This window comes from Electrophorus electricus, chromosome 26, assembly GCF_041902795.1.
Source record: "Electrophorus electricus isolate QZ-2024a chromosome 26, ASM4190279v1, whole genome shotgun sequence".
NCBI classification, from domain to species: domain Eukaryota; kingdom Metazoa; phylum Chordata; class Actinopteri; order Gymnotiformes; family Gymnotidae; genus Electrophorus; species Electrophorus electricus.
The window spans coordinates 7,015,112-7,042,606 of NC_137522.1; the positions used below are offsets into that span (position 1 = coordinate 7,015,112).

The 27,495-nt window shown below is 42.7% G+C and overlaps 2 protein-coding genes across 4 annotated transcripts; one reads left to right on the top strand and one right to left on the bottom strand.

Annotated features, from left to right (window-relative positions):
- Nucleotides 1–62: 62 nt before the first annotated feature.
- Nucleotides 63–14,999, bottom strand: cers1 (ceramide synthase 1). The gene is made up of 7 exons (XM_027010674.3): nucleotides 14,760–14,999; nucleotides 6,889–7,048; nucleotides 5,842–6,022; nucleotides 5,138–5,299; nucleotides 3,724–3,871; nucleotides 3,382–3,500; nucleotides 63–2,294 (listed from the first exon to the last, which is right to left on the bottom strand). Exons 1-7 carry the CDS (start codon nucleotides 14,997–14,999, stop codon nucleotides 2,252–2,254), a joined length of 1,053 nt encoding a protein of 350 aa, XP_026866475.2. The 3' UTR covers nucleotides 63–2,251.
- tnfaip8l1 (tumor necrosis factor, alpha-induced protein 8-like 1) lies at nucleotides 14,905–26,354 on the top strand. Of its 3 annotated transcripts, none has more exons than XM_027010675.3 (2): nucleotides 14,905–15,037; nucleotides 22,585–26,354. In XM_027010675.3, the coding sequence occupies exons 1-2, from the start codon at nucleotides 14,962–14,964 to the stop codon at nucleotides 23,148–23,150; spliced, it is 642 nt and encodes a 213-aa protein (XP_026866476.2). In that variant the 5' UTR covers nucleotides 14,905–14,961; the 3' UTR covers nucleotides 23,151–26,354. The 3 variants fall into 3 exon arrangements, with proteins under 3 accessions (XP_026866476.2, XP_026866477.2, XP_081564243.1); XM_027010676.3 differs by lacking the exon at nucleotides 14,905–15,037 and adding an exon at nucleotides 16,678–18,757; XM_081708117.1 differs by lacking the exon at nucleotides 14,905–15,037 and adding an exon at nucleotides 18,774–22,224.
- The last annotated feature ends 1,141 nt before the right edge of the window (nucleotides 26,355–27,495 follow it).

A 27,495-nucleotide genomic window follows, 5' to 3' on the forward strand; every position in this document is an offset into this window, starting at 1 on the left:
GAAATCGGTAAAACATTAATCAAGTTTTTACCTAATTTATGGAGGAGAAAGCAGTTAAAATGAACACAAATACTTTCATTTAATTCATGTTTAAGACTTGTACTTATCCATTATCATTTCCTAATGAACAGTAAAACATGAATAAATTACAGTGTAATATGATTTAAATACCTGTGAGACAGCCTCCTATTAAATACAATACACTTTTAATATTCAGTGACCTGGAGTCCAAAGTCTTATAGCCTCAAACATTTGTCAGTAGTTCAAACTTTTCTTCTGGCAAATTCTAAGAACTAATAACACGGGTAAAAAAATTACATAGAGGAGAACAATGAATACATTGCACCTTGAACATGGAGCGATGGAAAAACATGCCTAAGTTTGTTCTGGTAGGGTTGCCTGCATTGTGGCTAATTCAAACTGGCAGCTGCATTTGTTTTTGTGCCTTAGGAACGGCCACGCAAGGTCTTGCCCCATGTAAACAACATAAATGTCAAACATGGGTTCACAATGCAGACCTTGTAAAGCCTCAGCCAGTTCATATGCTAGCTCTGTTCTAGCTCACGTGACACCAGAGACAGGTAACATGGTACATGTTAAACACAGACTGGCTCTGCTCTCATTACCTGTCTCATCGAGTGAGAGCGTTGCGATGCTTTATGGTATAGCTTGTTTAAGGAGTCCAATTTTCTAGCCAAAACACAAGAGCTTTTGAGGTATTTGAGGACGTGTCATAAGTTCAGGTTCAAAAAGTAAAAGTTCTTCCATGATATTGTATCACCTAGTGGATTTCATTACCTAGTTCTGTCTGCTGGCCTGAGCTAGTTAGCAAATCTACGTAGTTGGACCTTTGCCTTTCCATAACCTTAACTATCCACCTCTGGGGAATGGGAGGGTAATTAGAGTGAAGACAGTGGTCATTATTAAATGTGCACACTTGGCACGTGCATTAAGCAGTTTAGAACTGTGAGATTTCCCTTATGGAGTCGTGTAGCTGCAAGTCAGTGTGTAAAAGCATGCTTCTCCACCTTTTGGACAGTACCAGGTAATCGCTGTAAAAGTAAATACACAGGGAGAACAGACAATGCTGAATTAAAGAGTTCTCACAGCACAATAAATACAACACCTGTAAATGCAGCTGAATCTAATGTAAAGGGTCTCAGGGGACCAGTCGGAACTCGCACTGAGACTGCAAGATGTGTCTCACACCAGACATACAACAGCATGGGTTTGGCTCAAAAATGCTCAGTTAATGCAAGTAAACAAACTCCTGCTGTGCAAACTTAAAAGAATCTCCACATTTGCCTGAGTTGCTGAATCAAGATTTGATCTTTTGGGCTTATGTTCTGAGTGGCCTGGAAGGACAATACTTGCTTTTCATAAGGGTTTCATTGTGAGAAATCAACTTGCTTTCTATGATATACTGCTGTAAAGATTCCTTGGCATCTGTGTTCATTTTGATCAGTGATATTACATTCAGCCTTTAATGGCCATCCCTTTTGTTCAGTGTCTGCTAAGCCAAGTTCCACTGTGCTAACACGTCATCTGGCTTCAGTCAGGCTTCCAGTGCAACAACAGATGCAGATAAAATCATGCAATTGCCACTAAATTGATCCTTGTATACAGGCCAACCCCCACCCCCTGGGACACCTATACTTAATAAAGAAGTTGAGCCTGCTAGAAACCTGTGCACTTGGTCCACAACAAAAGTAGTGCCCCAAGCAAAGCCATAAGCCAAGACTCATCTTGACAGTGTACCGCCAGAATTTCCCTCTCTAATGCCTGTCCCTGCATTGTTAGACAAAAAATAGCAAAGAAACAAATGAAGAAACCGCTGGCATTAGAGAGCTTAAACATGTTGTGATTGCAGTACTAGCCCTTACTGTAAACAGCATCGTACTTCAACAGGTGCAAGCTTGTCTGGCCTCCACTGGTCCCTCCATTTAGTTTTTCATATTTTCATATTATATGATACCGTTATTAGAAAAAAAAAAAAAAAACAGGTTCATACACACGAGAAAACATTAATTTCTATCTATCTATCTATCTATCTATCTATCTATCTATCTATCGCATATAAGTATGGCATATGTAAGTATATCTGAAATGACATTCACAGTGCTATAATGACAGGGAAAAAAATAAATAACAAAATGAGGACAGGAGAAGAGACTAATCGCAGCCCAAAGTGCTTTTCAGCGTGTCTACGTCTTTGACTCTGGGGTACCAGCAGGTGGCGGTACTGAAGCAGTTATGGCTGCTTCTCCTTGGTGATTCCATTCTGCACGTTTTTCCTAGAGAGAGAGAGAGATTCGGGAATGAGATGATTGTCCTACACACAGTAACTATAATGGATACAACTTCCCTCCAAGGTTAGCGATAAGGCCGAGGCTAATATGACACCAGCAATAACACCTATATAATTTAGCACTTTGAGCTCACGTTCACGTTCCATAGGTCAGACTACATCAGCCCAGCTCACCTGCAGAGCTTTTACTGTACAATACTCAGGAACACACGCCAGGTATAGATGACTGAGGTCTGCACTTTTTCACATGATTTAGTGCTGAACCAGCAATAATGTGATTAAAACCTCTTCACATGTACGTTATGGAGGTCATTGGAGTGTCGAGAGGCTTTTTAATTCACTGTCCAACAAAATGATCTTATTAGATTTATCAATTATCCTGTACTTCATTAAAATCAACAACTATTTTGCCTATAAGGGGTGAGCAGGTTATATGGGATTGAACTACTTCAGATTTTATTCTGTGACAACTTTTTTTTCAATATTTAGGGACAATTACTGGAACATTCATAAAAAAAGAGAATAATTTAGTAATGAAACACCATAAACATGGATGTCTTCCCTACTGTTGTGGTGCCAACAATTCAATTACTTCTGTTCCCAATATGAGTAGTTAGTAGTAGGTTACCCAATAAAAAAAGAAATAATCTTGAATAAACTTGAATTAGAGCAAACATCTAAATTAAAGCTGCATTTTAACCTCACAGCCACTCCAAATCCAGCATGCTAAAACACAATCCATGTCTCTGTTCAAAGGATGGTAAGACATCTTTCTGGGCTATACGATATAATCAATTATTGGTTATCTTAGCAATAGCCAATGTGTTCGTTTATCAGAAAGTCCAGTGTGAAAAGTGTTCTGAATATGCCATGAGAAATGGATGAGCTCTATTCCAGATCTGAGTACACCTGAGTGAGATAACCGTGGGGCAGATCAGGCGCGGCTCCGGTATGCGGAGAACCACAACAGAACCAAAATGCGGCCCTGGCTGGTGATATTCAGGGAGCGGCGTGGGAATCGCCAATGGTCCTTTCACGCAGCTCGTATGGCTGCATTAGGTTTTGGGACGCACCTTTCCCCAGTGCCATGCTTCCCGGCGCTGAGCTTCTCCACCAGCCCCCCTTCTTCATACTCCCGCACGTCATTGACCCCGCTCCCGGTCAGGATGTTCACCACAAACAGCACGATGAACTGCAACACACAAGCAAAGTGGATTGGCACCAACAATATCCTTCCTCGCTGCCACCGAGAACTCGCCGCCATTAAACCCAATCCGAGGAAAATAAATTTGTCAGTGCCAACCTGTAAAGAAATAACGAAAAAAAAAAGGCTAGGCTAATTATCTTTGCATCCTGCAAAAGCTGCTGAACCAGACTGAGCGCCCGTCAGCCTTCAACACTAAGACACGCCTTACCAGGAACCAGTAGATGTTCATAAGGAGCAGGGCGAAAAGCAGGGTATTAAAGAAGAAATAGAACGGGATGTTGGGGACGGTCTGCAGGCTGGAGACGCAGGAGGTATACAGCACTTTGAGAGGGAACCAGTACAGTCGGAACAAGAACCTGCAGCAGAACAGAGAAACCAATAAGTCTGAAAATTCTAACTATATAGCACTTGACACAGTAAGGGCATAAACCTGTATTGTGATTATACTGCTACATAGTGTGACTGTGATGTACTTTGCAGTATTTTAGAAAACACAAACTCTTGATATGACATGAATAAAACTGACATGCATTATTTTGACAAGACACAACACAACTCTCTCTCTTGAAGTACAACATGGTTCGTCATTTGTTAGATGTCTCATTGGCATATTGGCGCCTGCCGCAATATCAGTATTGCAAAGGCCAGTAATATGAAAATGATTTTAAAATTCAATACATTCCACTCATTTTCAGTTATATTAAATGGAGTTTCTGAGTTTATTCATGCTATTTTGCCACTGGGTCAGTGCTAAATGTTGTGAGGGACACGGTCCAGGTGCATAGTCACTGTTTGCAGGGCCATATGCAAGCACATGCCTTCTTGATGTAAGCATACAGATGATTTCATCCAAATGCCATTAGGCCCGAGGCAACACACAATCGAGGTTTTGTTTTTTTTTGAAGTGGCTGGCTTCACTGAAATGATAGGATGTGCTGACTGCACCTATTTCAAGATTAAAGTCCCCAGGGCCTACGCAAATGTGTTCGTGAACAGGAGCCATCATTCAGATCATTGCAGTCTGTGACCATGAGCTAAAAATGAGCAATTGCATAGTCAGACGGCCTGGTTCAGAACATTACATTCCTTCTGCTCTGGTATTATTTTCAGAAAAACACGAAGCTATTCTAGGATCTATTCGTATGATTGATAACTTTTAGTATATAAGAACTAAACTGTTAGAATTTAAGAACACACATTATTAATATGGTAACAAATATATTTGCTCACTTTTCGGCTACTGCTGCTGACTGTTGCTGTTGCAAAAAAACATTATTTTGAAACCATGTTACACATTCAGTTGTCACATGAAAACAAATAAGCACACAAGCACAAGTATAGCCATGTTTTATTCAGTTCAGTATTAAAAAATACAAACATACACATTCCGTGTGTTCAATATTGTTTTTTTTTCTTGGCACGTAAAAAGTCATAAGTTGCCATCTGTGTTTCCATAGCAACGTGTTGACAGCTTGGTTACACATTTGTCATCATCATGTAAAAGCAACGGTTTACCTCAGTTGTAGTGAGTTAGTTCCTACTAGTTAAGACTTATGTATTGGTGGTGTAACTGGATTTAGTAAAAGCATACTTATTTGTTTGTGTGTGCGCGCGCATCTCACCAGGTAATACTGAAGCTCACAGAGGCCATGTTGGACAGGATATCGTTGGTCAGACAGTATCTCCCCCCACGAGTCCTGAAGTAGATGTTGAGTTTGGTGAACTCCAGCTGAATGTCGCTGATGTCATGGAGGAACAGAACCAGAACTCCAATGTTGTGGTATCTTAAAACAGACATAAACATGACCGTAAGCCATGAAGCAAGACTAACCCAGCTTAACCCCGAAAGCATGTGCTACAGTGAGCGATGTACACAGGCCCATGTGTCCCATCAAACAGGCATCTCTAAAGCATCTCTGCTCCACACTTTACTGGAATTGTATTAAGTATGAGAATTATTTAATAGCTATGTGCCTAGTGCTATGTACTGAGACTGCATACATGTATCTTACATGTTAAAACCACAGTTATCATTTTGTACACCCTTGTGTTATCACACTGCAGCGGTCAGGAGTGAGCTTTTGTGGAGGATGGAGGTAGACAGGTCACATGGGCTGTCCAAATAACCAAGGGAAATCATTGGTGTGTGTTATCTACACCTTTAAGACAACAACAAAAGCCTCAACAACTTGTCTGCATTGCACCACTTCATTTTATGCAAACTCCCAAAGCTGTTAATATTATAGTCAGAACACAACCGATGGAACGAAATGAAGACCAAAAAAAAAATGTTTTTTTCTTTATTTAAAAGCAGCTCTTGGCTGACCTGAAGGCGTAGGAGAAGATGATGAGTGCTAGAGTGATGATGTGATGCACCAACATGACCTTGGAGTCTTTTCTCCAGGCGTCCATGTGCACAGTGGCGTAGATGGAGTGCCCGTAGAAGCTGGCCTGGATCAGATACGCGATGGCAATATCTGTGGGCACCGACATGCCGCTCTTCCAGTCTACGCAAGCGGAATTCGTTCAAGAGGCAATGAATTGATAAATAACACAGGCATAAGCAAAATGACTGAGCTGGTAACATTCTGATCAAGACGAGCATGGTAACGGCAGCAGCAGAAGCACCTGTTGTCTGTGAATGACATGGAATGGGACCAGTCAGCAGAATTCATCGCAGTGAATCCTGGCCATCTACAGAAACTCAACATGGCTCATCACTGTTAATGGCTGATAGTGGAAAGTTATGCGATGATGACGTGAGAGTATCACATTGGGGGGGGTTGGGGCGGAAATACATTAGTGTGTTGGAGATGATGTTACAAGCCCTAATGTTATCGATTAGACCCTCTCTCCATCTTTCGCTCTCGACATCTTTGTGCCAAAAGTAAATCAATATTGCTGACAAGAATCTAAATGCAACACATCCACGCAAGTGTCGCAATCCTATATGTCCTAAACAACAGCTGGTTTACTTATATACTAAAGCAATCCATTTGTTCCTCTCCCTCGCCTTGACCTCTGAGTACAACAGCAATGCCAAAATGAGTGGACACCACTTACAAAATAACTAAACTGTAGGATGGCTTTAGTATTCATGTGTCCATGCATGCACACACACACACACACACACACACACACACACACACACACACACACACACACACACACACGTGTGCGCATGCAAAAGGGGTTCACACAACTTACAGTCCACTCTAAGCGTTTAGGGTTGCACTCAGAAGTCGTCTACTGATGGTAACTTATCTTGGGCTGCGCACAACTCATTTCCAACTCTGTCTTTTCACGAAAGACCTTTCACTTTACTGCTGTACTTCATACTGAAGGAGAAAAACCTTAACTCAATAATCCTTACTGTGAAACACGGACGAAGGACTCTGGAAGAAGGTGTAACTGGTGAAGAAGAGAAGGTAGGTGCTGTAGGACCACGCCATCGTGTAGAAGACCAGCTTCCATGCACTTTCTGGCATCTTCGCTGCATCTCTGGGATGGAGATGACACCACCGGGCAAATGGCTGCAACAGAGGACGAGTCGCTTTCTTCAGCATTAACGTTGCACGTCTGAGTTGTTCATATACTGCAAACTTGTGTGTGCTACCATGTGTAACGCCAGTGTAAGGACAGTCTCTGAAGCGATGAAGATGTCCATATTTGTACGCAAGCTTTAACTTATGAACAGACGCTACACGTTTTCTCTAGACAGGCTCGAACAGCAATGGCCAAGCATAAGGGTTCCGAGTCGGTGTTATGAACAACTCAGGGTACTTCCTGAAGCGTTAACATCTGCATTTGACGATTTTCATTACATTAACCATCACTTTTAGAATTTAGAAATATCTGTTTACTACAAACACCTTGTAGCTGTCCACAGCCCATCTGTGGTCGGACACAATTTGCGTTAGCCATCCAGCTCCTCATCAGTGATCCGTATCTACCCACATGTTCACTGTTTTCTGGACACTTTTGGATAGCGGAGCACTCTCAACCCAGCACTGAGACTTCCATGTATAAAAACTGCTGTGGCTATAAAGGGACAGCCTCCCAAACACGATCTTGTGGTCCTGGGGTCAGAAACTGAGCAGTGATGAAGGCTGTAGAGGTTTTCTGTACACAATATGTTAACCACAGTGCAGCCCTTGTGCAACACTTACAATACAAGTGCATAGAATTAAACTGACCCTGTGCAATAAAATTGTGTGTATGTGTGTGTGTGTGTGTGTGTGTGTGTGTGTGTGTGTGTGTGTGTGTGTATGCCTGTGTTTTCCACCAGCAGGAACTTCTTTATCTATATTCTTATCTCTTCACATGACAACATCCCCCCTGAACAGAGCTACACACCAACACCCAAGCTCAGTGCTTCTGTAATCAGAGACAGAAGTGAACGGTTTTATTTACACCAAGCGTCTTCGTCCTCGGCAATGACAGGCTTCCTATTTAGTTTCACACCCGTCTCCGCTTTACCTTGAACTCCAGATGCAACTGCGAGGCCTCTGGGCCAAAATGTGGATCACTGCCAAGCCTCAGTGGGCCCCCATGTTCCTCCTCCAGTGGTGGAGAGGTAACCATTCCGCTGGCACTGCCTCAGACTGGGCGAGATTGCTTCCGATTGGCTCAGATGGATGAGTGTCATTTGTGACTGGCTGAGAGGTTTGCGCACTCCTGTCTATTGGCTGGCAGTGCCTTCACTTGGCGAGTCATGCAGTCAGACTAAACCACTGGAAAAGGGTGGGGGGGGGGGGGGGGGGCACATGGAACCCACACTTCCCAAACTGCAGGGGTCGGTTAGATTATTTATAGAGGCCAGCTGTCACCTGGGCGTTCTCCTTTCTTCACTGCACACTCCGGCTCCCAGCCACATCTGACGCAAGGCCATCGTGGCTTAACGCTGCTGCCGCTCCAGAGAGACCTGGCATGTTGGGGGACTTGCAGACCGCCACATAACTACAACACAGAAGCCCAGGGCACCAAGCAGCTGGGGCAGGGTGCTACTAGATTACGCATCTGCCTCAGAAAGCAGTACATGAACGCATGTAGGGAAGTCTGATGTCAGTCTCTTATAGCCCACATTCTGAACAGCGCAACCCTACGTGCTGTAAGTTGTATAGTGTAACTACCTCTCATAGTAAAATTGCTGATTTTAGGCTGCAGTTTTTGCCTTTGGAATACTAGTGAATCGAGTTCTGTGGCTCAAAGGCAGGTAACACCATATCAGAGATGCCTCTTGCATCCAGATCACCTGTATGGACACATGGATCTTTTAGATGCAGAGGTGGGAAGTTCAGGCTCAGAAAGTACAATTTCGACTCGGGTATGTAGCTGCCTGGATTTGCTAAACTACTCCACAGAATGTTAATCAGTCATTCGTTTGTGAAATCAAAAGGAAATTGTAAGGAACTAGTATGCAGTATACAGTACAAACGTTGGCACTGCTGGAAATAGCCTACTACATACTGTATACTGCAGCCAGTATATACTGTTCACTGGTCCCCGTAGTAGTATGCAGTAGAGTATCCGGGATGCGACGAACGCAAACCATACTATGCTGCCACGTGAACGTATGAAGGTTCCGGCCACTTGAGAAAGATTTTCCACCACTGTTGCATGATGGGACGCAGTACACCATAAAGATAGCTTGGGAATATTTGCCAGAAGTAGCACGTCATCCAGGTATCTTTAGTGTACTGCAGATGGCATACTAAACAGGAGCCCAATCGGTATGCAAGTAGTCTGTAGTGGGTTATTTTGAACACGGCCATACCCTCTGTTTCCCTTTACCTGCGAGGCAGCAGGCAAGTAGGCTGCCATTAACGAGACACAGGTGCCCACGATGTTAATTACCCACTGGACCAACTCCATGAACCAACTCTCATCATCTCACTGGGCAACAACTTTTTTTCTTCCCAAACTAAAGTTGGTGTATTTTTTAGTGCGCTGAAATGGAATGTTTCTAGAATTTTTCTGTCATGTATGGTTTTTAAGTAAAAGGGCAATAATATTTTACATTTATTATAGATTACTTATTCATAAATAAGGCTGTCATCACATTTACGATATGTACAAATCTACTTCTAAAATGTACAATGTATGACTGATATCTATATTTGACCTCAGGAGCAGCCCATCGTCCGTGTCTAGCAGTAGTGATAGAGGAATCCTGTAAATATATTTGGATTCAGCATACAAAAATACATGTGGCAGGTATTTTTTGATACGTATATATGTGTCTGTACTGGGTTGAGAATGCGCCGCTATCCAAAATTAAGTTTGGTTTTTTTTGGGGGTTTTTTTCAGGAAGAAAAATCCTTGGTGACTCATGTGTTTAGCACTAGGGTACATCATCTAAATGAGCATCGAAACCAAGATGGCCAGGCAAAAACAAAATCTCTCTCTCTCGCACTCATAACCCTGAGTGATCAGGGTGCATAAGGCTGTTTTATTGAAATGAGATGATGGTTTCTGTCTGGTTACAACTAAAAGCCAATTCTCAAAGAGAGGACCCCCCCCCCCGCCACAGCACAGACAGGACCATTACCCAGATCTACACACCCCCCCCCACCCCCAACTCCCTCAGCACATACAGGAATATTACCCTACACCCACCCCCCAAAGTTCTCCCAGCTTTCGTCTCACAGGGTTAAGCCAAACAAGCAGCTGCAGAACACCGTCCAGAGGGATCGGTCTGTTTACAGCCTGCACTCATGAGCAAGTGAGGCTAAACCACGCAGAGCAGAGTGCTGATGGCCAGCTGGGCACTTATTTATCAGAGGCAGCATGAGGAGGCAGGAAACATCCGGAAGTCAATCAGATCCAGCACTGCCATCGCCACCCTGCATCCTGAGCAGGAAATGAAAACGACAGGAGCTAAGGACAGTGTGCGGAGAATAGTGTAGGACAAGGAATGTTACCGTACCACCATCAAAGCAGGCATACAGCACTAGCCTAAAAGGACTTCAAGTGACCTTTTTAGGATATATCGCCATGGCTACATTTCTTTAAACCATCACCCATCCAAGTCAAGGTGAAGTCTGATTTTTTTTCTACAACGTTCACAATATACGGAAGTCCTTGCTATTGAGTGGAGTATGTCAGCTCTCACTCTTGGTGTTAAACCAAAAGAGCACACCAACGCAACTGTCCATCAAACAAAACTAACAAACTAGAAGTGAGCAAACAGCAGCTTATGGTGATCAAACAGCATCTTATGGCCCAGTAGTGACTGCACTGGAGTGGTCAATGCACATCCTCAAGGATCAAACTGATTTGCACTCTCCAGTATCACATCACCGTTTGATCAGCAGAGTATTAGGCTTCACAGCACAACAGGCGACAGCCGCTTCCCTCTACAGGGCAGTAGCGCCACTGATGTGATTTGAAACGATCTGCAAAGCAAAACCGGCCATTGCTTGGCTGTGTCTGGTTCATGAGCAAAGTGCTTAGACTCAAATGAATACAGGAGGGTTGTTAGTTATTGTGCTTTTGCTCCAAACACTGCTGTTCTAATACAACATATTGCAATGTGCCCCACAGTATATTGAGAAACACTGGTGAACCGCTTAATATGCCAAAATTATTTAGCTGTTGTATAATGTGAGTGAAGTAAATCAAAATAACACTGAATAAAATCATCTACAACTGCAAATTTTCTCCAGAATATTCATTTATCCAGAATATACGTATGCCATGACAGTCTCACTGCTCATTCAAAGAGCTTCATGAGCAGATATACTTACTTTTATCTTTATATTTTATTTTAGCATCTACCACAGTAGAATATCATCTGAATGGACATTAGAATAGTTGAGGATAAGCAACACTGGTTCAAGGGTTGAATAAAATTCAGGGCTGCGCTTCCAGAAAAATTATCACATGTACACTGTTACTCCAAGTTCTGGTAACAGGAGGATTCGAAATTTGAAATCTGGGGGAAGATTAAAGAATAAACCTTTTGGTTTTTACATCTACTGCCAACCCTTTATGAACATGTCTGCTCTGTGCTACCTTTAACTGGACTCACTTGTATATAATAAAAATAACCACAATACAGTGACCCAGCCTACATGTCACCAACATGTGCTTCTTGGAGTGAATGAAGGCTGTATCCAAACAGCAGAGGGCAGGGGCGTGTCTCGCTCTAGAAGTATTCATTCCATCAGCTTGCAGAGGTAAAAGTTGTTTACTAACCTTCCATATGAGCACACCATGCCAGGAACTGGAAGGGAAAAGGAAAAAAGAGAAAACACCTGCACATCTTTACAGGAAAAGGAAAATCTGTGGGGAGTCTCCATCCTCAAAGAACCTGATCACACACATTGACACCCAGATGCTGGTGGGACATCACTGGCCCATGTATCAAAGGCTTGTGGTCTGTGATTTCAACTAGCTCAGCAAAAAATGCTAGCAGTCTTTTAAAACTCAGGAGCAGACCCCTTGGCCCAGGGCTAGCTCAGAGTTTGCAGATGAAGACCTTGAAGAACAGGTCTACCTGTAGTGCATGTTTTATTGGGAGGGTTGTTACAGGACAGCAGGTGTCCTGACTGAGCTCCACACTGGACTGCCTGGTGTTGGCAAGCAGTGTGAATGCACTGTGTTTCAACACATGCACCACACTTATACAGAATGCGCTTCAGCGTTACCTCGTACCAAACATCAGTTCACTAAAGGTCATCTCCCACTGCCACAAAGTGCATGCCCATTTTGATCACTGCAACTACCCGGCTGTGGCCGGACTACTTCTGTTTGTGTTGGGTCTATCCGAGAGAATTCAGCTATGAGTGAGACAAAGGTCTGACACAACACATACATGTAAACAGATAAACAGCACAGCAGCTGGTTAGGATGACCTGGCTTCTCAACATGCAGGAAGGAGGATATTGGTAGACCATGAATCACCAGGATAATCTGCCTTGTAATGAGGCACCCGTCTGAGCTAGCCAAGAATAAAGGGCTGCACGCACACTTCTACACAGCGTCTTGGCTTGAAGTACATATCAGGAAGTCATTCTCACATTAACAAATTCAAAGGAAACCACAAGCTTTAGTCACAAAAAAATGGTTACACCAGCTGGGTACTGGTTAAAACTGCAGAGCTACTACTACTCATGGACTACATGAGTAAAGTTTGGCTCTGACTCTCACAGAGAGCTCATGCCATATTTTGCGGCACTTCCTTCAATATATCCATGATGCTTGTTTTGTGGGGGGGAAAACGCAAAATACTAACAAGTAACAAAAGAAGAAGGGTAAACTTGCACATAAGTAAACTTCAATGTGTCCTGAATGTGGTGTTAACTGTTGTCAATTTTGCAGCTGTATCTAAACCGGACTGTGAACAGATTAGTCTTTTCTACAGCTCTCGTACGTCTTGGTTCGCTGCAGTTTCTTAGACTGAGCAGGGATCGGCTACTGTGCGTCTCTACATAGTCATGCTGATTTCTAAGCCAAGACCTTGAGGCCATCCATATTTCTACTTCATTTTTGGTCACAGCGGTCTTGAGGCATGTCTGCATAATGATTATTCACCTGACTCTAGAGCATGACTGCAGCTGGAACAAAGCAACAACAAACTAGCTGGGGCTCCTGGAGGAGCAGGCGGTGGATCTTTGCTCCCCTACCTGGAGCTTCAACACACAAAAATCTGACTACACATAATGCTGTCATGTGTCAAGTGCCACACTGCTTCATTAGATGGAAAATACGGGTAGGCGGATTAGGAAAAGAATAAGTGCAACAACCATAGAGCATATATACCACGATCACATGGTTTAGGGCACTCACATATCAAAGTGCACCTGACTCCATGCGACTGTTTTAAGACCTACTTTGTTAGCAGACCAGAATGCAGAAGATGATTCACATTTAAATTCAGACTGGGTTTTCACCAAATTACAGTGCACTTGGCTCTGTTCCATACAGCAGCCGAATCACTGGCTGAATCAAAAAGTCATGCGAAATGCAATCACAACCTTCACTGCACTTCTCACCAAGCGTGCCCACAAAACCTTTTATTTATTCATGTGAAACACGAACAAACATGTTCTGTGAAGTCTTCTTGACAGAGAGCTAGTTTTTGTGGTGGAGCGCTTTTCACTTTGCATCGTGCAGACAGTCTCTACCACAATGACAAGTGGAATGAACCTGCTCGCCTCTGCTTTGCCTAAGTACGGTGGGGAAAATGGAGAGGTTCAAGCCAACATATCTGCATGTTCGCTTGGGCTAGTCCGCCAGCCATCTCCGTCTCAGCGGACCGAGTGCCGCATCATAACGTGACCATGATTTTAAAACCCCTTACATAATAGCATTTGTTGGGGAACTCTGCATGAATAGTTTGTATGATTATACCTAGAATTTTTTTTCTTTTTTTAAAAACGCTTTTTATGCTTTCAGAAATGTTTCTGTTTTTGAGTAAAACTACACAAAAAGCCTTTTAAAGTGGGTTTCTTTCACATTCTCACATTTCACACATCTCAAACAGTTTAAGAGAACGTTTCACAGAAAGGCAAGACAGTAACTGGTGAGCTAATGGGTGGCAATAAGCGTCAAGACTGCAACTACTTCTGTGTAGTGGTCAAAGTGCTTAGATAGTTTATTAAGCAAACATGCCTTGAGCTGCACATACACACGCAGTAACATTCGTTGATCAGTCTGTAGCTTCACAAGCTCAAATGTTGTTTAATATACAATAGAGGCAATGTTCAGAAGTAGGGACAGGGTTTCAGGACTTTTACAAATATTTAGTGAGAGTAGCCATTTCAAAAGCCGGTTACGGTAACACTCACACGTTAAGCCAAGCAGTTCTTTATTTTATTCAATAACACCTATGCAAAACATCCGCTGAGAGAAAGCATAGGTGATTCCTCGAGGTGATCCACTATCAAACCCATGCTATGGCACACCAGCATGACTCAGACGCGCATCTCTCACGCCTCTCTGCAGAAAGCTAGATGACGGATATACCAAGTCAGGTCATGCATGCTACATTAAATTCTCTCACATAAACCAGCTCTGAATTCAGGAAGCAGCTACACCTCCAGTTCACATCACCAACTCACTCACGACGCCTACGCGTCTAAGAGGCAACCGCTGCACCCCCCCCCCCGCATTTTCCATATTTGGGATCAAATACAGCTAGCAAGCAAGCCGAGTGTTTGAGGGAACTGCATATGGGACACTGCGTTTCCAAAACAAATGCCGGCTAAAATACGACGTGCAGTATTCGCATTATGGTACCTCAAACGCGTGAGTCGTCAGTGTCCGCCGCAAGCCAGTCCACAGGACGGCGCAGACGAAGAACAGTCCGACTTCGGAAGGCGCGACGCGCGCATGGAGCTGCAGGCTCCGCGCGGACAGCGTGAGACCACAGTCTTCGCAGTCTCTCAGGGCAGCGAGCATAACGGAAAATGCCCCCCGGATAAAGTCCGCGTATCCAGGCATGGGCTCCGCGGTCACGGCCTCGTCATATTCACCCATTGTGCCAAACACTGACGACGCTCCAGGAGCTGGCTGTGGTATACAAGTTACGTTATTTTTGAAAAAAACGATTACTGACTTCTTCACACTATTAACTTAACCAGCTTAGCTATGACGCCCAAACTAACCTAACGCATCCACCCAACTACTCAAAACTGAAAGCGGAAAAAAACTTTAAAACTGCTTAACTTCACAAGGAGCTGTTGTGTTCTTAAATTAATTAGTCGGTAAAACATTTAATACGGAGTATATGGTGGTTATAAATTCTCATTTAGAAGCAGACCGTGCCGGGTTGTAAACAGCAATCGACTGGAGGTAAAATGGCAGTTATGTTAAGAGGGCAACTGTTTTACCACAGTTGAGCTAACTCGCTAACGGTTTGGCTAGCTGTTTCAACCGAAAATAACAGTTAGCTATCCGATTTGAACAGGCATCCCCTTGGATACATTTGGACAATTGTGATATTTTGATAACGCTTTCAACGAAAAGACAAAAGTATGAAATAATTAGCGTTAGACATAAAAGACCACTTTCCGGACAAAAGCTCAAATTAACGGAATATGGTTTAAGTAGTATAGGTTTGCTAGTTAACCGCTAGCTCACATGCGATTTTCGTGTACAAACGTTCAGATGCCCCCCTTTTTTGTTATTCGTCTTCACCTCTTCAGAGAACACAATCTGTTAAAAGTTGAGTAAGATATCTAATTTATTATGATTCAATAAAAACGGCGGAAAAAAATGCTTAATGATTCGCGCCTGTAACGCTACGGGGTGCGCAAGTGCTGCCCGCCGCCGTCTTTCCTCATGATGATAACTGAGCACACTGGAAAAGTAAACTGGCTGTGCTAAGGACAGACTTTCTAATCCACTTAGCTATAACAGTAACATTAAAGAATCGATATAAGGAGGTCTTTTGATATGGGTCCCGTATTATCTATTAAAAGCGACAAGCTTGATGCTCGCTAATACAAAGTTTACGGGAAAAAACCCCACACATAAACACCACAGCCTGATGTAATCATAGCGCTGGATTAAATAAAAAAATATATAGTAAAATACGAGAAGCAGCTATGCTTGAAAATGGGTCAGCCGATTTTAAACGACTGAGCAGTGAATTTTATTCATATTAACATGTGCTCGTAATTTGCACTGTAATTCAGTGCTGACATCGTACACCGAGGCAATGAGCATTACAGAATAAGTGACAAAACTTTAAGTAGGACAAACTGATTTTAGTTTAGTTACTAAGCTTGTTGGGTTAGGTACACTGTATCCGTTTAAAAATGATATAAAAGAAAGGATTGGAATTCGGCGGATCCTTACATCCATCTCTATTTTAACTATTTATTTATTCTGTCTATTACTATCTATTTAACTGTATTTTAACTATCACCGCGCGTAATCTCATCACGAATAGGACCAGACGTTTTCACTGGGAAAGCAATACTCTTGTACCAGTGTTCTGTCGTCTGGGCTCGTATAAAGTGAAGTCGTTTCACGTCGCAGAGGTGCTGCGGTGTTTACTTCAATACACGAATTACTAAATCACAACAAATGTCCAAACACTGATATCGATGCGATAGGTTTAATAGTCCTATTGCATCGGTTAGAGAATCCCTGCAAGGCACCTGATGCGGCTCATAAAGTTGATAATAACCCGTGGTTGCCTAATTGTTGAATTGACTTAGATTTCTGAGAATGGGAACCATATATGTAGATTAGGTTAAATCATAGTGAAATTGCAGATATGGAAAACCATCTTTGCAATTGCCTAATCAGAGATCAGTGTTAAAGAGTGAACGAGGCAACTTTTCACGTGTAGAACAAAGTTGTGTTGTGGCACCTGAAGTCGAATTCATAACTACACTATTAAATCGGGGATCGTCAAAATTAGGAAAACATGATTAAATGATTTTGTGGCAAATTTATTTTACTCTTCATTGCTTTGTAAATATGAATTCGTGAAACATGACATATTTTACTTAATTGAAATAATTTCCACCAAGATGCCGATACATTATCACATTAGCTGGAGAGATAAACACACCACAAAACATACTATTACATACTATTATCATACCACTGAAAAAAATAACATACCACTCTTCCCTTATAGTTATGCTATTGCTATAGACCACATGTGAAAGGCCGTGTTTATTTCATTACGGGAGACTACAGAAAATCGCCACATTTTATATTCGGATTTTAAAAGCATACATGAAAATAGACATGCAAAGAAAAACTTTGAAGGAGAGGGTGAAGTGTTTTGTAACATGCAGAATAATGTCAGTCCCGGAAGAGTACTTAATCACAATCCCTGGCATATCATATGCATTAAATATGAAGGATATATCATATATCCCTGACAAAGTGGACATTACTCTTTTTTTCTAGCTATCCAAGCCGGATGAGTGTCTCTGACAAGACACTAACAGACAGTCGGAGTTTCAAAACAACCAGAACTGCTTCCCGAACAATGACCTGATAATTAAATTTTATTATCATTTGTGTGAGCGTTGTGCAGTCAAACCGATTCCACAGAGTGGCGCTCTGCTCTAAAATACAGCACAACGCACCACTGTTGGTTTCTTTGTTGATGCAGTATCCATAAAGGGGAAATAGCCTACTTTTCATTACCTTAAAAATTAATATAAATAATACAAGTAGGTCTCCGTTCGAGAGAGTGGATATCTAGATATTCTTCTAGTCCAAAAAGGAGAATGTTTGCAAGAGCAGAGCTCCACGTATACGGCGATATCAACAGGATGAAAACTTTAAAATGCCCACACCGAACAACTCATGTATCACGCACATAATTTAAAGATTGCCCCCTTGTTGATATTCGCCGGTCTATGAGATATTTATACGAGCCTGGTCTGCTTCAGCCGGATATCTTTCGGAGTGGTCCATTCATAGAGCGGAAAAAACAAAGTTAGCGGTTGTCGAGAAAGCATCCGGTGATGGAAGCACTTATTCAAAGGATGACTGGATTTGGAGTCCTTTCATCTCTGAGGCAGGGTCATTTATATATATATATATATAGAGAGAGAGAGAGAGCTGCTTCTTTTTATGGCGGGCTACGCGGTTCGTAAAGGGAATTATAGTGTACTCACACTCATCGGAATAGGGAGTTAATATCAAATTAATGAAGACTGAAATTTTTATTGAACCTCTGCCAGCTGTTGACATATTAGTCAGCTCTTTACAGAAAAAAAAGGAATGCACTTGGTTCACGAGTCCCCCTTCATTTTTCCTTGTAGGCGTTTTCCTTTGGGAAATGTTCAGACATGGATTTAACATATCACTTAGCGGAATAATGACTGGAAATCCAAACAGGGACGGGGGAGTTTGCGAAGCATTCTGGCTCTGTGATTGGTCAGTGAAAAGCTACGTCGCAAGCATCATTGGTCGGACGTTACATCAATCTCCTGGCCTCTGGTACTTTCAAGTTTTGAAACTTTTCGAAAGGTGGGGAGTCATGTAACAAACTCATGTAACCGATCTCGACAGGGACTGACTGCGTTTTTAATTATTCACACCGCTGACCGATAGGGTGCTAATAAGCGTTACCAATCTAGTCAGCGCATTTGTTTTTGTTACTTTCGCCAAGGTTTTGACTTTTTCCTCAATGGTTGTATAGCAGGTCGCCTGACATGGCTTCCACGAACCGTATATCTTAGAGGGAGATTTGACGAGCGAAGCTTGCCTTGTGGATCACGGATTTGACGCCCTGTATCCGGTTTAAAAATCGGAGAGAGGTAAATCTGCTTTTTAAAAAATAGCCAAACGCATGGCATTGGACAACTTCACAGCTTTAGCGTTATCCACAAAAGTATGCGGTTGACTGAGCTATAGAAACTATCGTGAAAGTATCGTATTTTATATTCAACCTTTCGTTGAAGAGGGTGGTGAAAGGGTCGTCAAAAACCCCAGGCAGTTAAAAATGAGACCTCCTCCTTTAGTCAGTTGATTCTTCATTTGCGGGCATTGAGAAACATTAAATATCTCATAGCTATCTGAAAGCAATTCTCATTATCGAAGATCGCACTAATATGCACACCCCATCATAGCCTATAGTTTGAATTCGTTATCTACAGGTACCTGTCAAACGAATGTTATGGCTTTTATTTATTTATATATATATATATATATATATATATATATATATATATATATATATATACACGCATAATTAATCTGCACGGTGGAATGCTGTTGTTAATGTTTAAAAAGGTTTCGACCTACAGGAGCCTAAAACCTATACAAAAAGAAACAATGGGTCCAACAACTATGGCAACGTAGTGTGTTGATGACAGACTGGGTAACTCATTTACAGGGTTCAGGGGATATGACCTGAATTACTGGACTGCAGTGTACAGTAGCTTCAGCAGTAACCTAGGAAGCACCTGTGTGCAAACTACCTCTATTGCTGAGTAACGACTTTCAAGTGAAACTTTTGTGTGTGCGTGTGCACTTGGTTGGCATTGTCACTACCATAAATGTCAACTTGCCTGTGTGTGTGTTTGTGTGTGTTGCTAATGTGGATATATATCTCTCTTGGGCTGTGCGTTTGTACGTAAGCATTAGTTGTATGATCATAAAATGAGATAACGGGACCTTTACAAGTGACTACTCTTGCATATTATTTTACGGCTCTAATGACTCGAGAGGAAGTTTTGCTTCATGTCGTGAACCGAGATGCGTTGAAAGGGCAGAAAATGAACTTCACTAATACAGAACACAGTTCTGAAGTATGAAAGTGTGTCAGAGTCATGCTCACATAAAATACTTTTGTGCCACTGCAAAGAGTACAGGAAATTCTTTCAGCTGTGACCTCCTCCGTTGTATTTAACCTGCCAAAGCCTTAGAGCCCAAAGTCACTTTGTTTTGCTTGCTTTGTTGGTTACGGCTTTGAATTCAGCTTGGGTATGTGCTGTCTTTGGTCATCACCACCTTTAGCTAATGACACTAATTCCACCATGAGTCTTGTATCCCCCCCCCCCTTTCTTTATGCATTATTCATCTCTGGACCCTTTTGTGGCATGTCTGAATAATTAATAGCACTGCAGGTCTCTGAAGGTCTGTGGGGCCTAAATTTGATCAAAAAGAGGAAAAAAGACAAATCTTTTGTAAAGAATGCAGCTCTGCTGTCTGTGATGGATACAGGTTGAGTTGCTGATGTCTGAGCACCCACTACACTACCGTTCAAACAGAGGCTCGAGAACTAGCAAATGAAAGGCGTTTTGCTGTTATAGGCAGCAGCTCCCTTCCTATAGGTTGTAGGATTACACTCAAAAGTCAAACATAGCAGATGCTCATCACTATTTCTGTCTTGTTTTTTTCTTTTTTGGTCTGTATGGTCTGCATTTCCGTTTAGCTGGGCTGGGCTGGGCTGGGCAGGGTAAGTGGATGGAGATTTCAGGTGGATCCACTTAGTCATGCCCCTTTCTCACCTGAGGCAATCAAGGTATGCAGGGAGAGCCATGCATCATGGCTCCAAGCTTGCTATCTAGACCTGCTCTCCAGCTCCTCAGTCTAAGCAGTACCCTGCTTCTGATGCCTCTTAAGATGGAGATTGCTGTTTTACACCTCCATGAGGGTGAGTTTTGTTTCACACTTGATGTTAAGTAATGGAGACCTTGGTCTCCTGCCTTCTTTTGCTGAGTAGGCAATGATTAGCCTGGTTTACTACTGTCCAATTTAATGTTTTCTTTCCTGTCTTATCAGTATTTGTGATACTCTACTCGACAGAGTAAAACCCACTATTCTTCACTCCTGCTTAATGTCATGTGTTTTCATTCGTGCTTGTGTAAAACTCGCCACTAATGATAGTCTGGTTGTTGGTCGCTGCACGGTATTTCCCTGGACAAATTTCAAAAATCATTTTGCTCTACCAAAGTTGGCAAGGTAAAGTTTAGAGATTTTGTGGTTTGAATTTGTCTTAAAAGCCTTTTTAACTTCCTTCAGGATGCATTCAGTGCCACTTTGGATTATCTGGGCCATATTTATTTTTTTGGAAGTCACTTTTGACCTCTGCCTCTCATTTAAACCTGCAGGGAACCACTGATGGTGAAGTAGCTGGATCTGCTATTAAAATGTAATTTTGCTGGATTATTTTTTTTTTTTTTTCTAGCAGCAAAGTGGAATACTGGGTCCAAAATGCATCTCTAAAATGTCACTGCATATGTGTTCAATGGTGCTGCTCCATTCTATATTCCTTTCTCATTTCTGCAGAGAAGAATGTAATCTCGTATTGGTTCCTTCAACTTTGTCACTCTCTTCAAAGGATTTACCTTTTGATCTTGTAAGAGGTTCTTTTGGTCCAGGTTAGGAATGGAGTACGTTATCTTCTACAGAAACGGAAGGATGGCTGCATCTCCATCGATCTCATGCTGGTTTTGTCTGTAGATCTATGATAATTTTTCCCTTGGGGGTGTGAAAAAAAAAAAAAAAAAAAGTGATGCTACATTTAATGCTTTCAAGGGAACACAAATGGCAGATTACAAAAGACAATGTTCAGGAGAAAATGGAGCTCATTCTTTAAGTTCTAGATTTTGCTTCAGCCCTCTTGTGGTTCGTGACCATCGCTGTGGTTGACAACTTGCAGGAATTCTCTTGCTGCTAGAAGAGTAAGGTGTACAAGAGATTGGGGCAAAAGGCTGCCATCATAGATTTACAAGAGTGTGTACATGCATGCGCACATTTAAAGATATGAATGAGTGAGTAATTGCTTAGATGGCAGGTATGATGTCTACTGACCTTCAGTATTCAAGTAATCGCTTGTACTCGGGTGCATGAGTTTAGAACTTGAGTCTGACGTTGGCTCCCTCCTCAGTGATTGTCTCAGAGACGATAGAACGGGGTGGCCCTGGTCTCTGCAGTTTCATTGTGCAAAGAACCAGGAGAGAGCTGGGTGCAGGAGAGGTGGATTTTGCACCTGCGTGGTTCGTCTCGATTGCCATGTCGTCATGAGTAGGGATGCATCAGAGTTTCACTCCTCACCAAATCGTATGACGCTGGTGTCAGGGCTTTCCTGCGTGAGCCGGGGGGAAATGTGGATTGGTCTCGGTCTCCCTCATGCTTTCTCTTCCCCTGAGAATCCTGGAGGGCAAGAAAGCATCTCTACTCTTAACACGTTGCGATTGCTGAGGTTTTTGTCAATGATTTCTCTGTGATGTCGATCTCTGAAACCAGAACTCTGTAATAGATTGCCTTCATTGTGCAGGTGAGAAATTTCACACCTTTTTGTCACGCCTGTCTCATACCCTCAAACATGCAATATGACTCATGAAAAACAAGCCTTCAACACTGTGAGCCCTGAGAATCTATACTTGGATTTCCCTTCCAGATGCTGGGGTCCTGTTCCTAACACTAATTGCCTTGTCCTTGGGCCTGTTTAGACTGGGAGAGATGCCTGCCAATGCTTGTAGAAAAGGCATTCACTGTATGAATTTGGCTGTGTGAGCATTGTTTGAGGAGGGGAAAAAAATGCAAAGTTGCTCAGTCCCTTCTCACCATCACTGGGCCAACTTTGTTTTTGCTTTTTTTTTTTTTTTTAAATACGTCTCCTGTCTTCTGTTTCCAGACAACATGGACTCTTTCAGCACGAAGAGCCTAGCCATGCAGGCGCAGAAGAAGCTCATGAGCAAGATGGCGACCAAGACGATGGCGAACCTCTTCATCGACGACACAAGCAGTGAGCTCCTGGACGAGCTATACCGTGTGACCAAAGAGTACACGCGCAACCGCAAGGAGGCGCAGAAGATTGTCAAGAACCTCATCAAGATCGTAGTGAAGCTGGGTGTCCTCTACCGCAACGGGCAGTTCAGCGGTGAGGAGCTGGCGCTGGTGGAGCGGTTCCGCAAGAAGCTGCACACGCTCGCCATGACGGCAGTCAGCTTCCACCAGATCGACTTCACCTTTGACCGCCGCGTCATGAGCGGCCTGCTCAACGATTGCCGTGAGCTGCTGCACCAGGCTGTCAACCGCCATCTGACTGCCAAGTCGCACAGCCGCATCAACCATGTCTTCAACCACTTTTCTGACTGTGACTTCCTGGCGACGCTATATGGGCCAACTGATGTCTACTGCTCCCACCGCCAAAGGATCTGCGATGGGATGAACAAGATGTTGGACGACGGCAGCCTTTGACCGTCAAAGTTTTTGCCTCCTTGAGCTCTTACTTTGTATGTTTTGGTGTGTTTGATTTTTAAAGTTTTGCATGTGGACATTTTTACCTTATTCTTGTTTTGTTTTTGGGGTTTTTTTCTTTCTGCCACACCCAGCCAATAATCCACCCCAGGGAGTTGGGAGTTGCTTCTCACTCGTAATGCATCTTGTGGGCGTGTCTGACCTGAATGTGGAACTGCTGCCTACAGTGGTCTTTCCAGAACAAAAAACTTTTTTTTTTGAGGGGGGGTGCTTTGCTTAAACCCTTTAAAGGGAGAAAAGCATATTTTAAAACTAGTTCATGTATATGGACAGCTTATGCAGGGGTGCTGGATAGAGAACCTGAAGGAGCAGAGGGCCACTTTTTCACATGCCTCAGTGTTTGTTAGGTCCAAGAGAGGATTTCTGCACAGTAATAATTAGGTTTCATGAAGGAGACTTTTACACTTCATCTTTTTTGAGAGAAAGGTTTACAGTATCCTCTTTCCTGTTTTGACTAAAAATGTCATGCTGGCTTAGACGTTGGATTGAGTCCAAATTCTAACTTCTTTGGACTCCATCAGCAAAGGCTGAATGTACACAATCTCTTATTTTTAAACTTTTTTTGTTTTCATTCCAAAACGAGTCATGTGAAGATTGAGACCTGATCAATGCTTTGTTTGTAACAGCCCATGTGGTGGTCATCTGAATACCGTGCCGTAGTGGCTAAGCTCCACCTGACTCTTCAGAAAGGCATGACTTTTTAGCCACCTCCTACATGTAATGTGACTGATTTGGGTTGTGGGATGTTTGTTTTTGTTTGTTTGGATGCAGTTCCTTAACTGGAATGAAGGCAAAGCAAGTACATGATTATATTTTACTGTACTGTTATCCCATCTTTTTTTCATCACAGCCCTTTTTTTTCCCATTTCTACTACTGAGCACTGTCCTAATTTTTCTTGTTGAACGTTTTACAAATGTGAGGGTGGTCTCTTAGAATTGGGCAAGAAACATCTTGAACACATGCGCTGATGGAAGCAGTTCTGGGTGTTCTGTTAAGAGGTGTGGCCTGAAGCCATGTGGTGGAGACTTGATGTTGGGGTCAACCTCTGCCCTGTTCTGCTCACTGGCTGGATAGTGTATTTCCCTGAAATGTACAGGGTATCAATTCTGATGCATTTAAAGATGCACAATACAATAATTACTTTTTTAAGAGAAAGTATGTGTGTGTATAAACAAACATTTTTATATATATATATATATATATATATATACACACACACACACTGCCTGGCCAAAAAAAAGATCACACTAATATTTCTTTGGTCCGCCTTTAGCTTTGATTACAGCACGCGTTTGCTGTGGCATAATTCCCACAAGCTTCTGCAATGTCACAACATTTATTTCTGGCCAGAGTTGCATTCATTTTTCCCCACGATCTTGTATTGATGATTGGAGATTTGGACCACTGCCCAAAGTCTTCTCCAGCACATCCCAAAGATTCTCAGTAGTGCTCAGGTCTGGACTCTGCTGGCTGGTCCATGTGGGAAAATGATCTCTCATGCTCCCTGAACCACTCTCACAATTAGAGCCTGATGAATCCTGGCATTGTCATCTTGGAATATGCCTGTGCCATCAGGGAAGAAAAAAATCCATTGATGAAATAACCTGGTTGTTCAGTATATTTAGGTAGTTAGCTGACCTCATTCTGTGGGCACATAACGTTACTGAACCTAGAACTGCAGCAACCCCGGATCATGGCGCTAACCCCACAGCCTTGTACGGTAGGCACTAGGCAGGATGGGTGCATCACTTCAGCCGCCTCTCTTCTTACCCTGATGTGCCCATCACTCTGGAACAGGGTAAATCTGGACTCATCAGACCACATGACCTCCTTCCATTGCTCCAGAGTCCAATATTTATGCTCCCTAGCAAATTGAAGCCGTTTTTGCCGGTTGGCTTCACTGACTGGTGGTTTTCTTAAGGCATCACAGCTGTTTAGTCCCAATCCCTAAAGTTCCCTTCACACTGTGTTTGGGGAAATGCTCTTACTTTCATTATTAAACATATCCCTGAATTCTACTGTTTTCTACGATTTGATTTCACCACGTTTAAGTGATCGCCCATCACGATCGATCAAGATTTTTTTGCGACCACATTCCTTCCTCAAAGATGATGATTCCTCACTGTCCTTCCACTTTTTAATAATGCATTGGACAGTTCTTAACCCGATTTTAGGAGTTTCAGCAATCTGCATAGATGTTTTTTCTGCTTGATGCATGCCAATAATTTGATCCTTCTGAAACAGGTTAGTGTCTTTTCCATGACCACAGGCTCTGTCTTTCGACCTGGTTGTTTAATAAATGAGAAGCTACTCACTGCATCAGTTAGGGTTAAATAACTTGTTGCCAGCTGAAACATAATCACCCATGCAGTAATTATCCAATGGGAGGCTCTTACCTATATGCTTTAGTTAAACCTAGGTGGTGTGTGTGTATATAGCCAAGATGAGATGGCTGTGAGTGAGATTGCTGAATGAAGTGCTCTGTTAAAAGAAGTTGGGTTCCTATATTGCACCTGTTTAGAAACTTGGCATGTAAGCCACTTCCAACGTGTTCTCATCGGATTTTCAGAAGGGTTTGTGTAAAACCCTTTGAATTTGCGTTAACATGGTGATATAATTGTTTGTTTTAAATGTTTGTGTTTGTCCATAGCATATCTAACCAAACACAGGTGCAGATATTCAAACTCAGGATCCAAAGGTAAACAAAACCACATGATTTTCAGCATGCACGCACTTAACAGATGGGAGTGTGTGTGTATGTACATGGTTAAATGTGTCCTAGGTTATGATTGGTTAGCCTACCAATTAAGGATCAGGGAGGCACGCAGTCCTGAAGCTGAAGTAAAACCGGAGAACTGAACTGTTGTGGTAGCAATAAAGGCCAAATCCAGTCTTTTATCATCTGAACGTGTCTCGGAGTCCCAGCGACAACAGAAAAGCACCACAGTGCTGTGAATCCTGATGTTTGTAGACTCGTCCATAGCATCGGAGCTTTCCTCCAACTTCTTCAATTTGGACATGTGAATTCCAGTTTTATGCCTGAACAGTTAAGTCAATGTATTTTTGTTCCGTGTGCTTTCACTTCTCTGTAACTGTTGTGTATAGGTACAGTGTGTATGGATAAAGGAAAGCTTAATTTTTAAGTGGCCCTGTAGTTGTTGTTTTTTTTTTTTTTTTTTTAAAGGGGGTTCATGCAGTATGTTCGATATTAATGCCACATGCATGTATTAGGCTGGTCTAATCTAAGAACTGTGTTCCTGTATCTTTTATGACCGTATCGAAATTGCTCTCTTTCCCCCAAACAATTATGGCCTTTTTAACTTGATATGGTCAGAAGTGTCCAAACTGGAGTGATTTCCTGATTTATTTATGTGTTGTGAAAAACTGCCGGATTAGGATCAGTTCCTGCAACACATGAGGAATTGAAAAGAGTGGTTGGGCCAAGACAAGGAGCAGATGTGCGAGAAAGGATGTCACTGCGTCTCAGCCTGCGCTGTATTTTAATCGAGCTTCCCGTTTGAAACAGAAAGAGTCAGAGAAGGACCGTGACATTTTAGCGTGAAGGGAAAACGCGGCAGCGAGGTGGTCCGTTTTTCCCTTAAACGTCCGTTTTCCGCGCCTGCGCAGATCCGAGCAGTGGCGCCAAGGCGGTAACCGAGTGCCCGCGAGCGGTCGCCACACCGTTTGTTATTCCTCTCACACACCTTTCGGTTTGCCTTCGTCTCATCTTCGCCGCTCTGTGTTGATGCCTGTCCCCTCCGGCTCCTGCTACTCGAGATGTGACGGTTACCTGAGCCGAAGCTTCTTAGGACGGGCAAATTCCTTTCGTTTCCTTTCTGCTCCAGAGTGTCCCCCGAGACTAGAAGACTGGCATGTTTGTCTTCAGTTAAAAGCAGTTGAGCCAAACGCTGTGCAACTGGAGGAGTTGTGCAGCATATGTTAATATTCTGCATACAACTCTAAACGTTCTTATCAAGCGGTAAGGTCAAAAGGAAGGTGATGATGTCTCTTGGTGAATGCAGCATGACAAACAACTTTAAAAGGTTTGTATTGCTTGGATCCATTTCCAAAAGTGACACATTAAATAAAAATTGGTTTCCCCAGAAAGGTGTGGGTGAGGATGGCATCTTTGGATAACATCAAGGCTGTGACCTCTACAGCCAACACCTGCAAAATGCATGCTGAGTTCTGCCATGGTACCACTCAGCTGGTGTGTTAATGAGCGGCCGTCTGGGTAGAGTTGCCCTGCTGTCTTTAACCGGCACGCAGGATCGAGCAGAATGA

Bases quoted from the DNA above. Each gene is read 5' to 3' on its own strand.
- tnfaip8l1 (XM_027010675.3), top strand. From the start codon at position 14,962: ATGGGCTCCGCGGTCACGGCCTCGTCATATTCACCCATTGTGCCAAAC. The intron at 15,038-22,584 runs GTATACAAGTTA...TTCTGTTTCCAG, and splicing joins CGCTCCAGGAGCTGGCTGTG to ACAACATGGACTCTTTCAGC.
- cers1 (XM_027010674.3), bottom strand. From the start codon at position 14,999: ATGGGTGAATATGACGAGGCCGTGACCGCGGAGCCCATGCCTGGATAC. The intron at 3,872-5,137 runs GTGAGATGCGCG...GTTCTGCTGCAG, and splicing joins GTGAGCTTCAGTATTACCTG to GTTCTTGTTCCGACTGTACT. The intron at 2,295-3,381 runs GTGCGTCCCAAA...CTCTCTCTCTAG, and splicing joins AAGCATGGCACTGGGGAAAG to GAAAAACGTGCAGAATGGAA.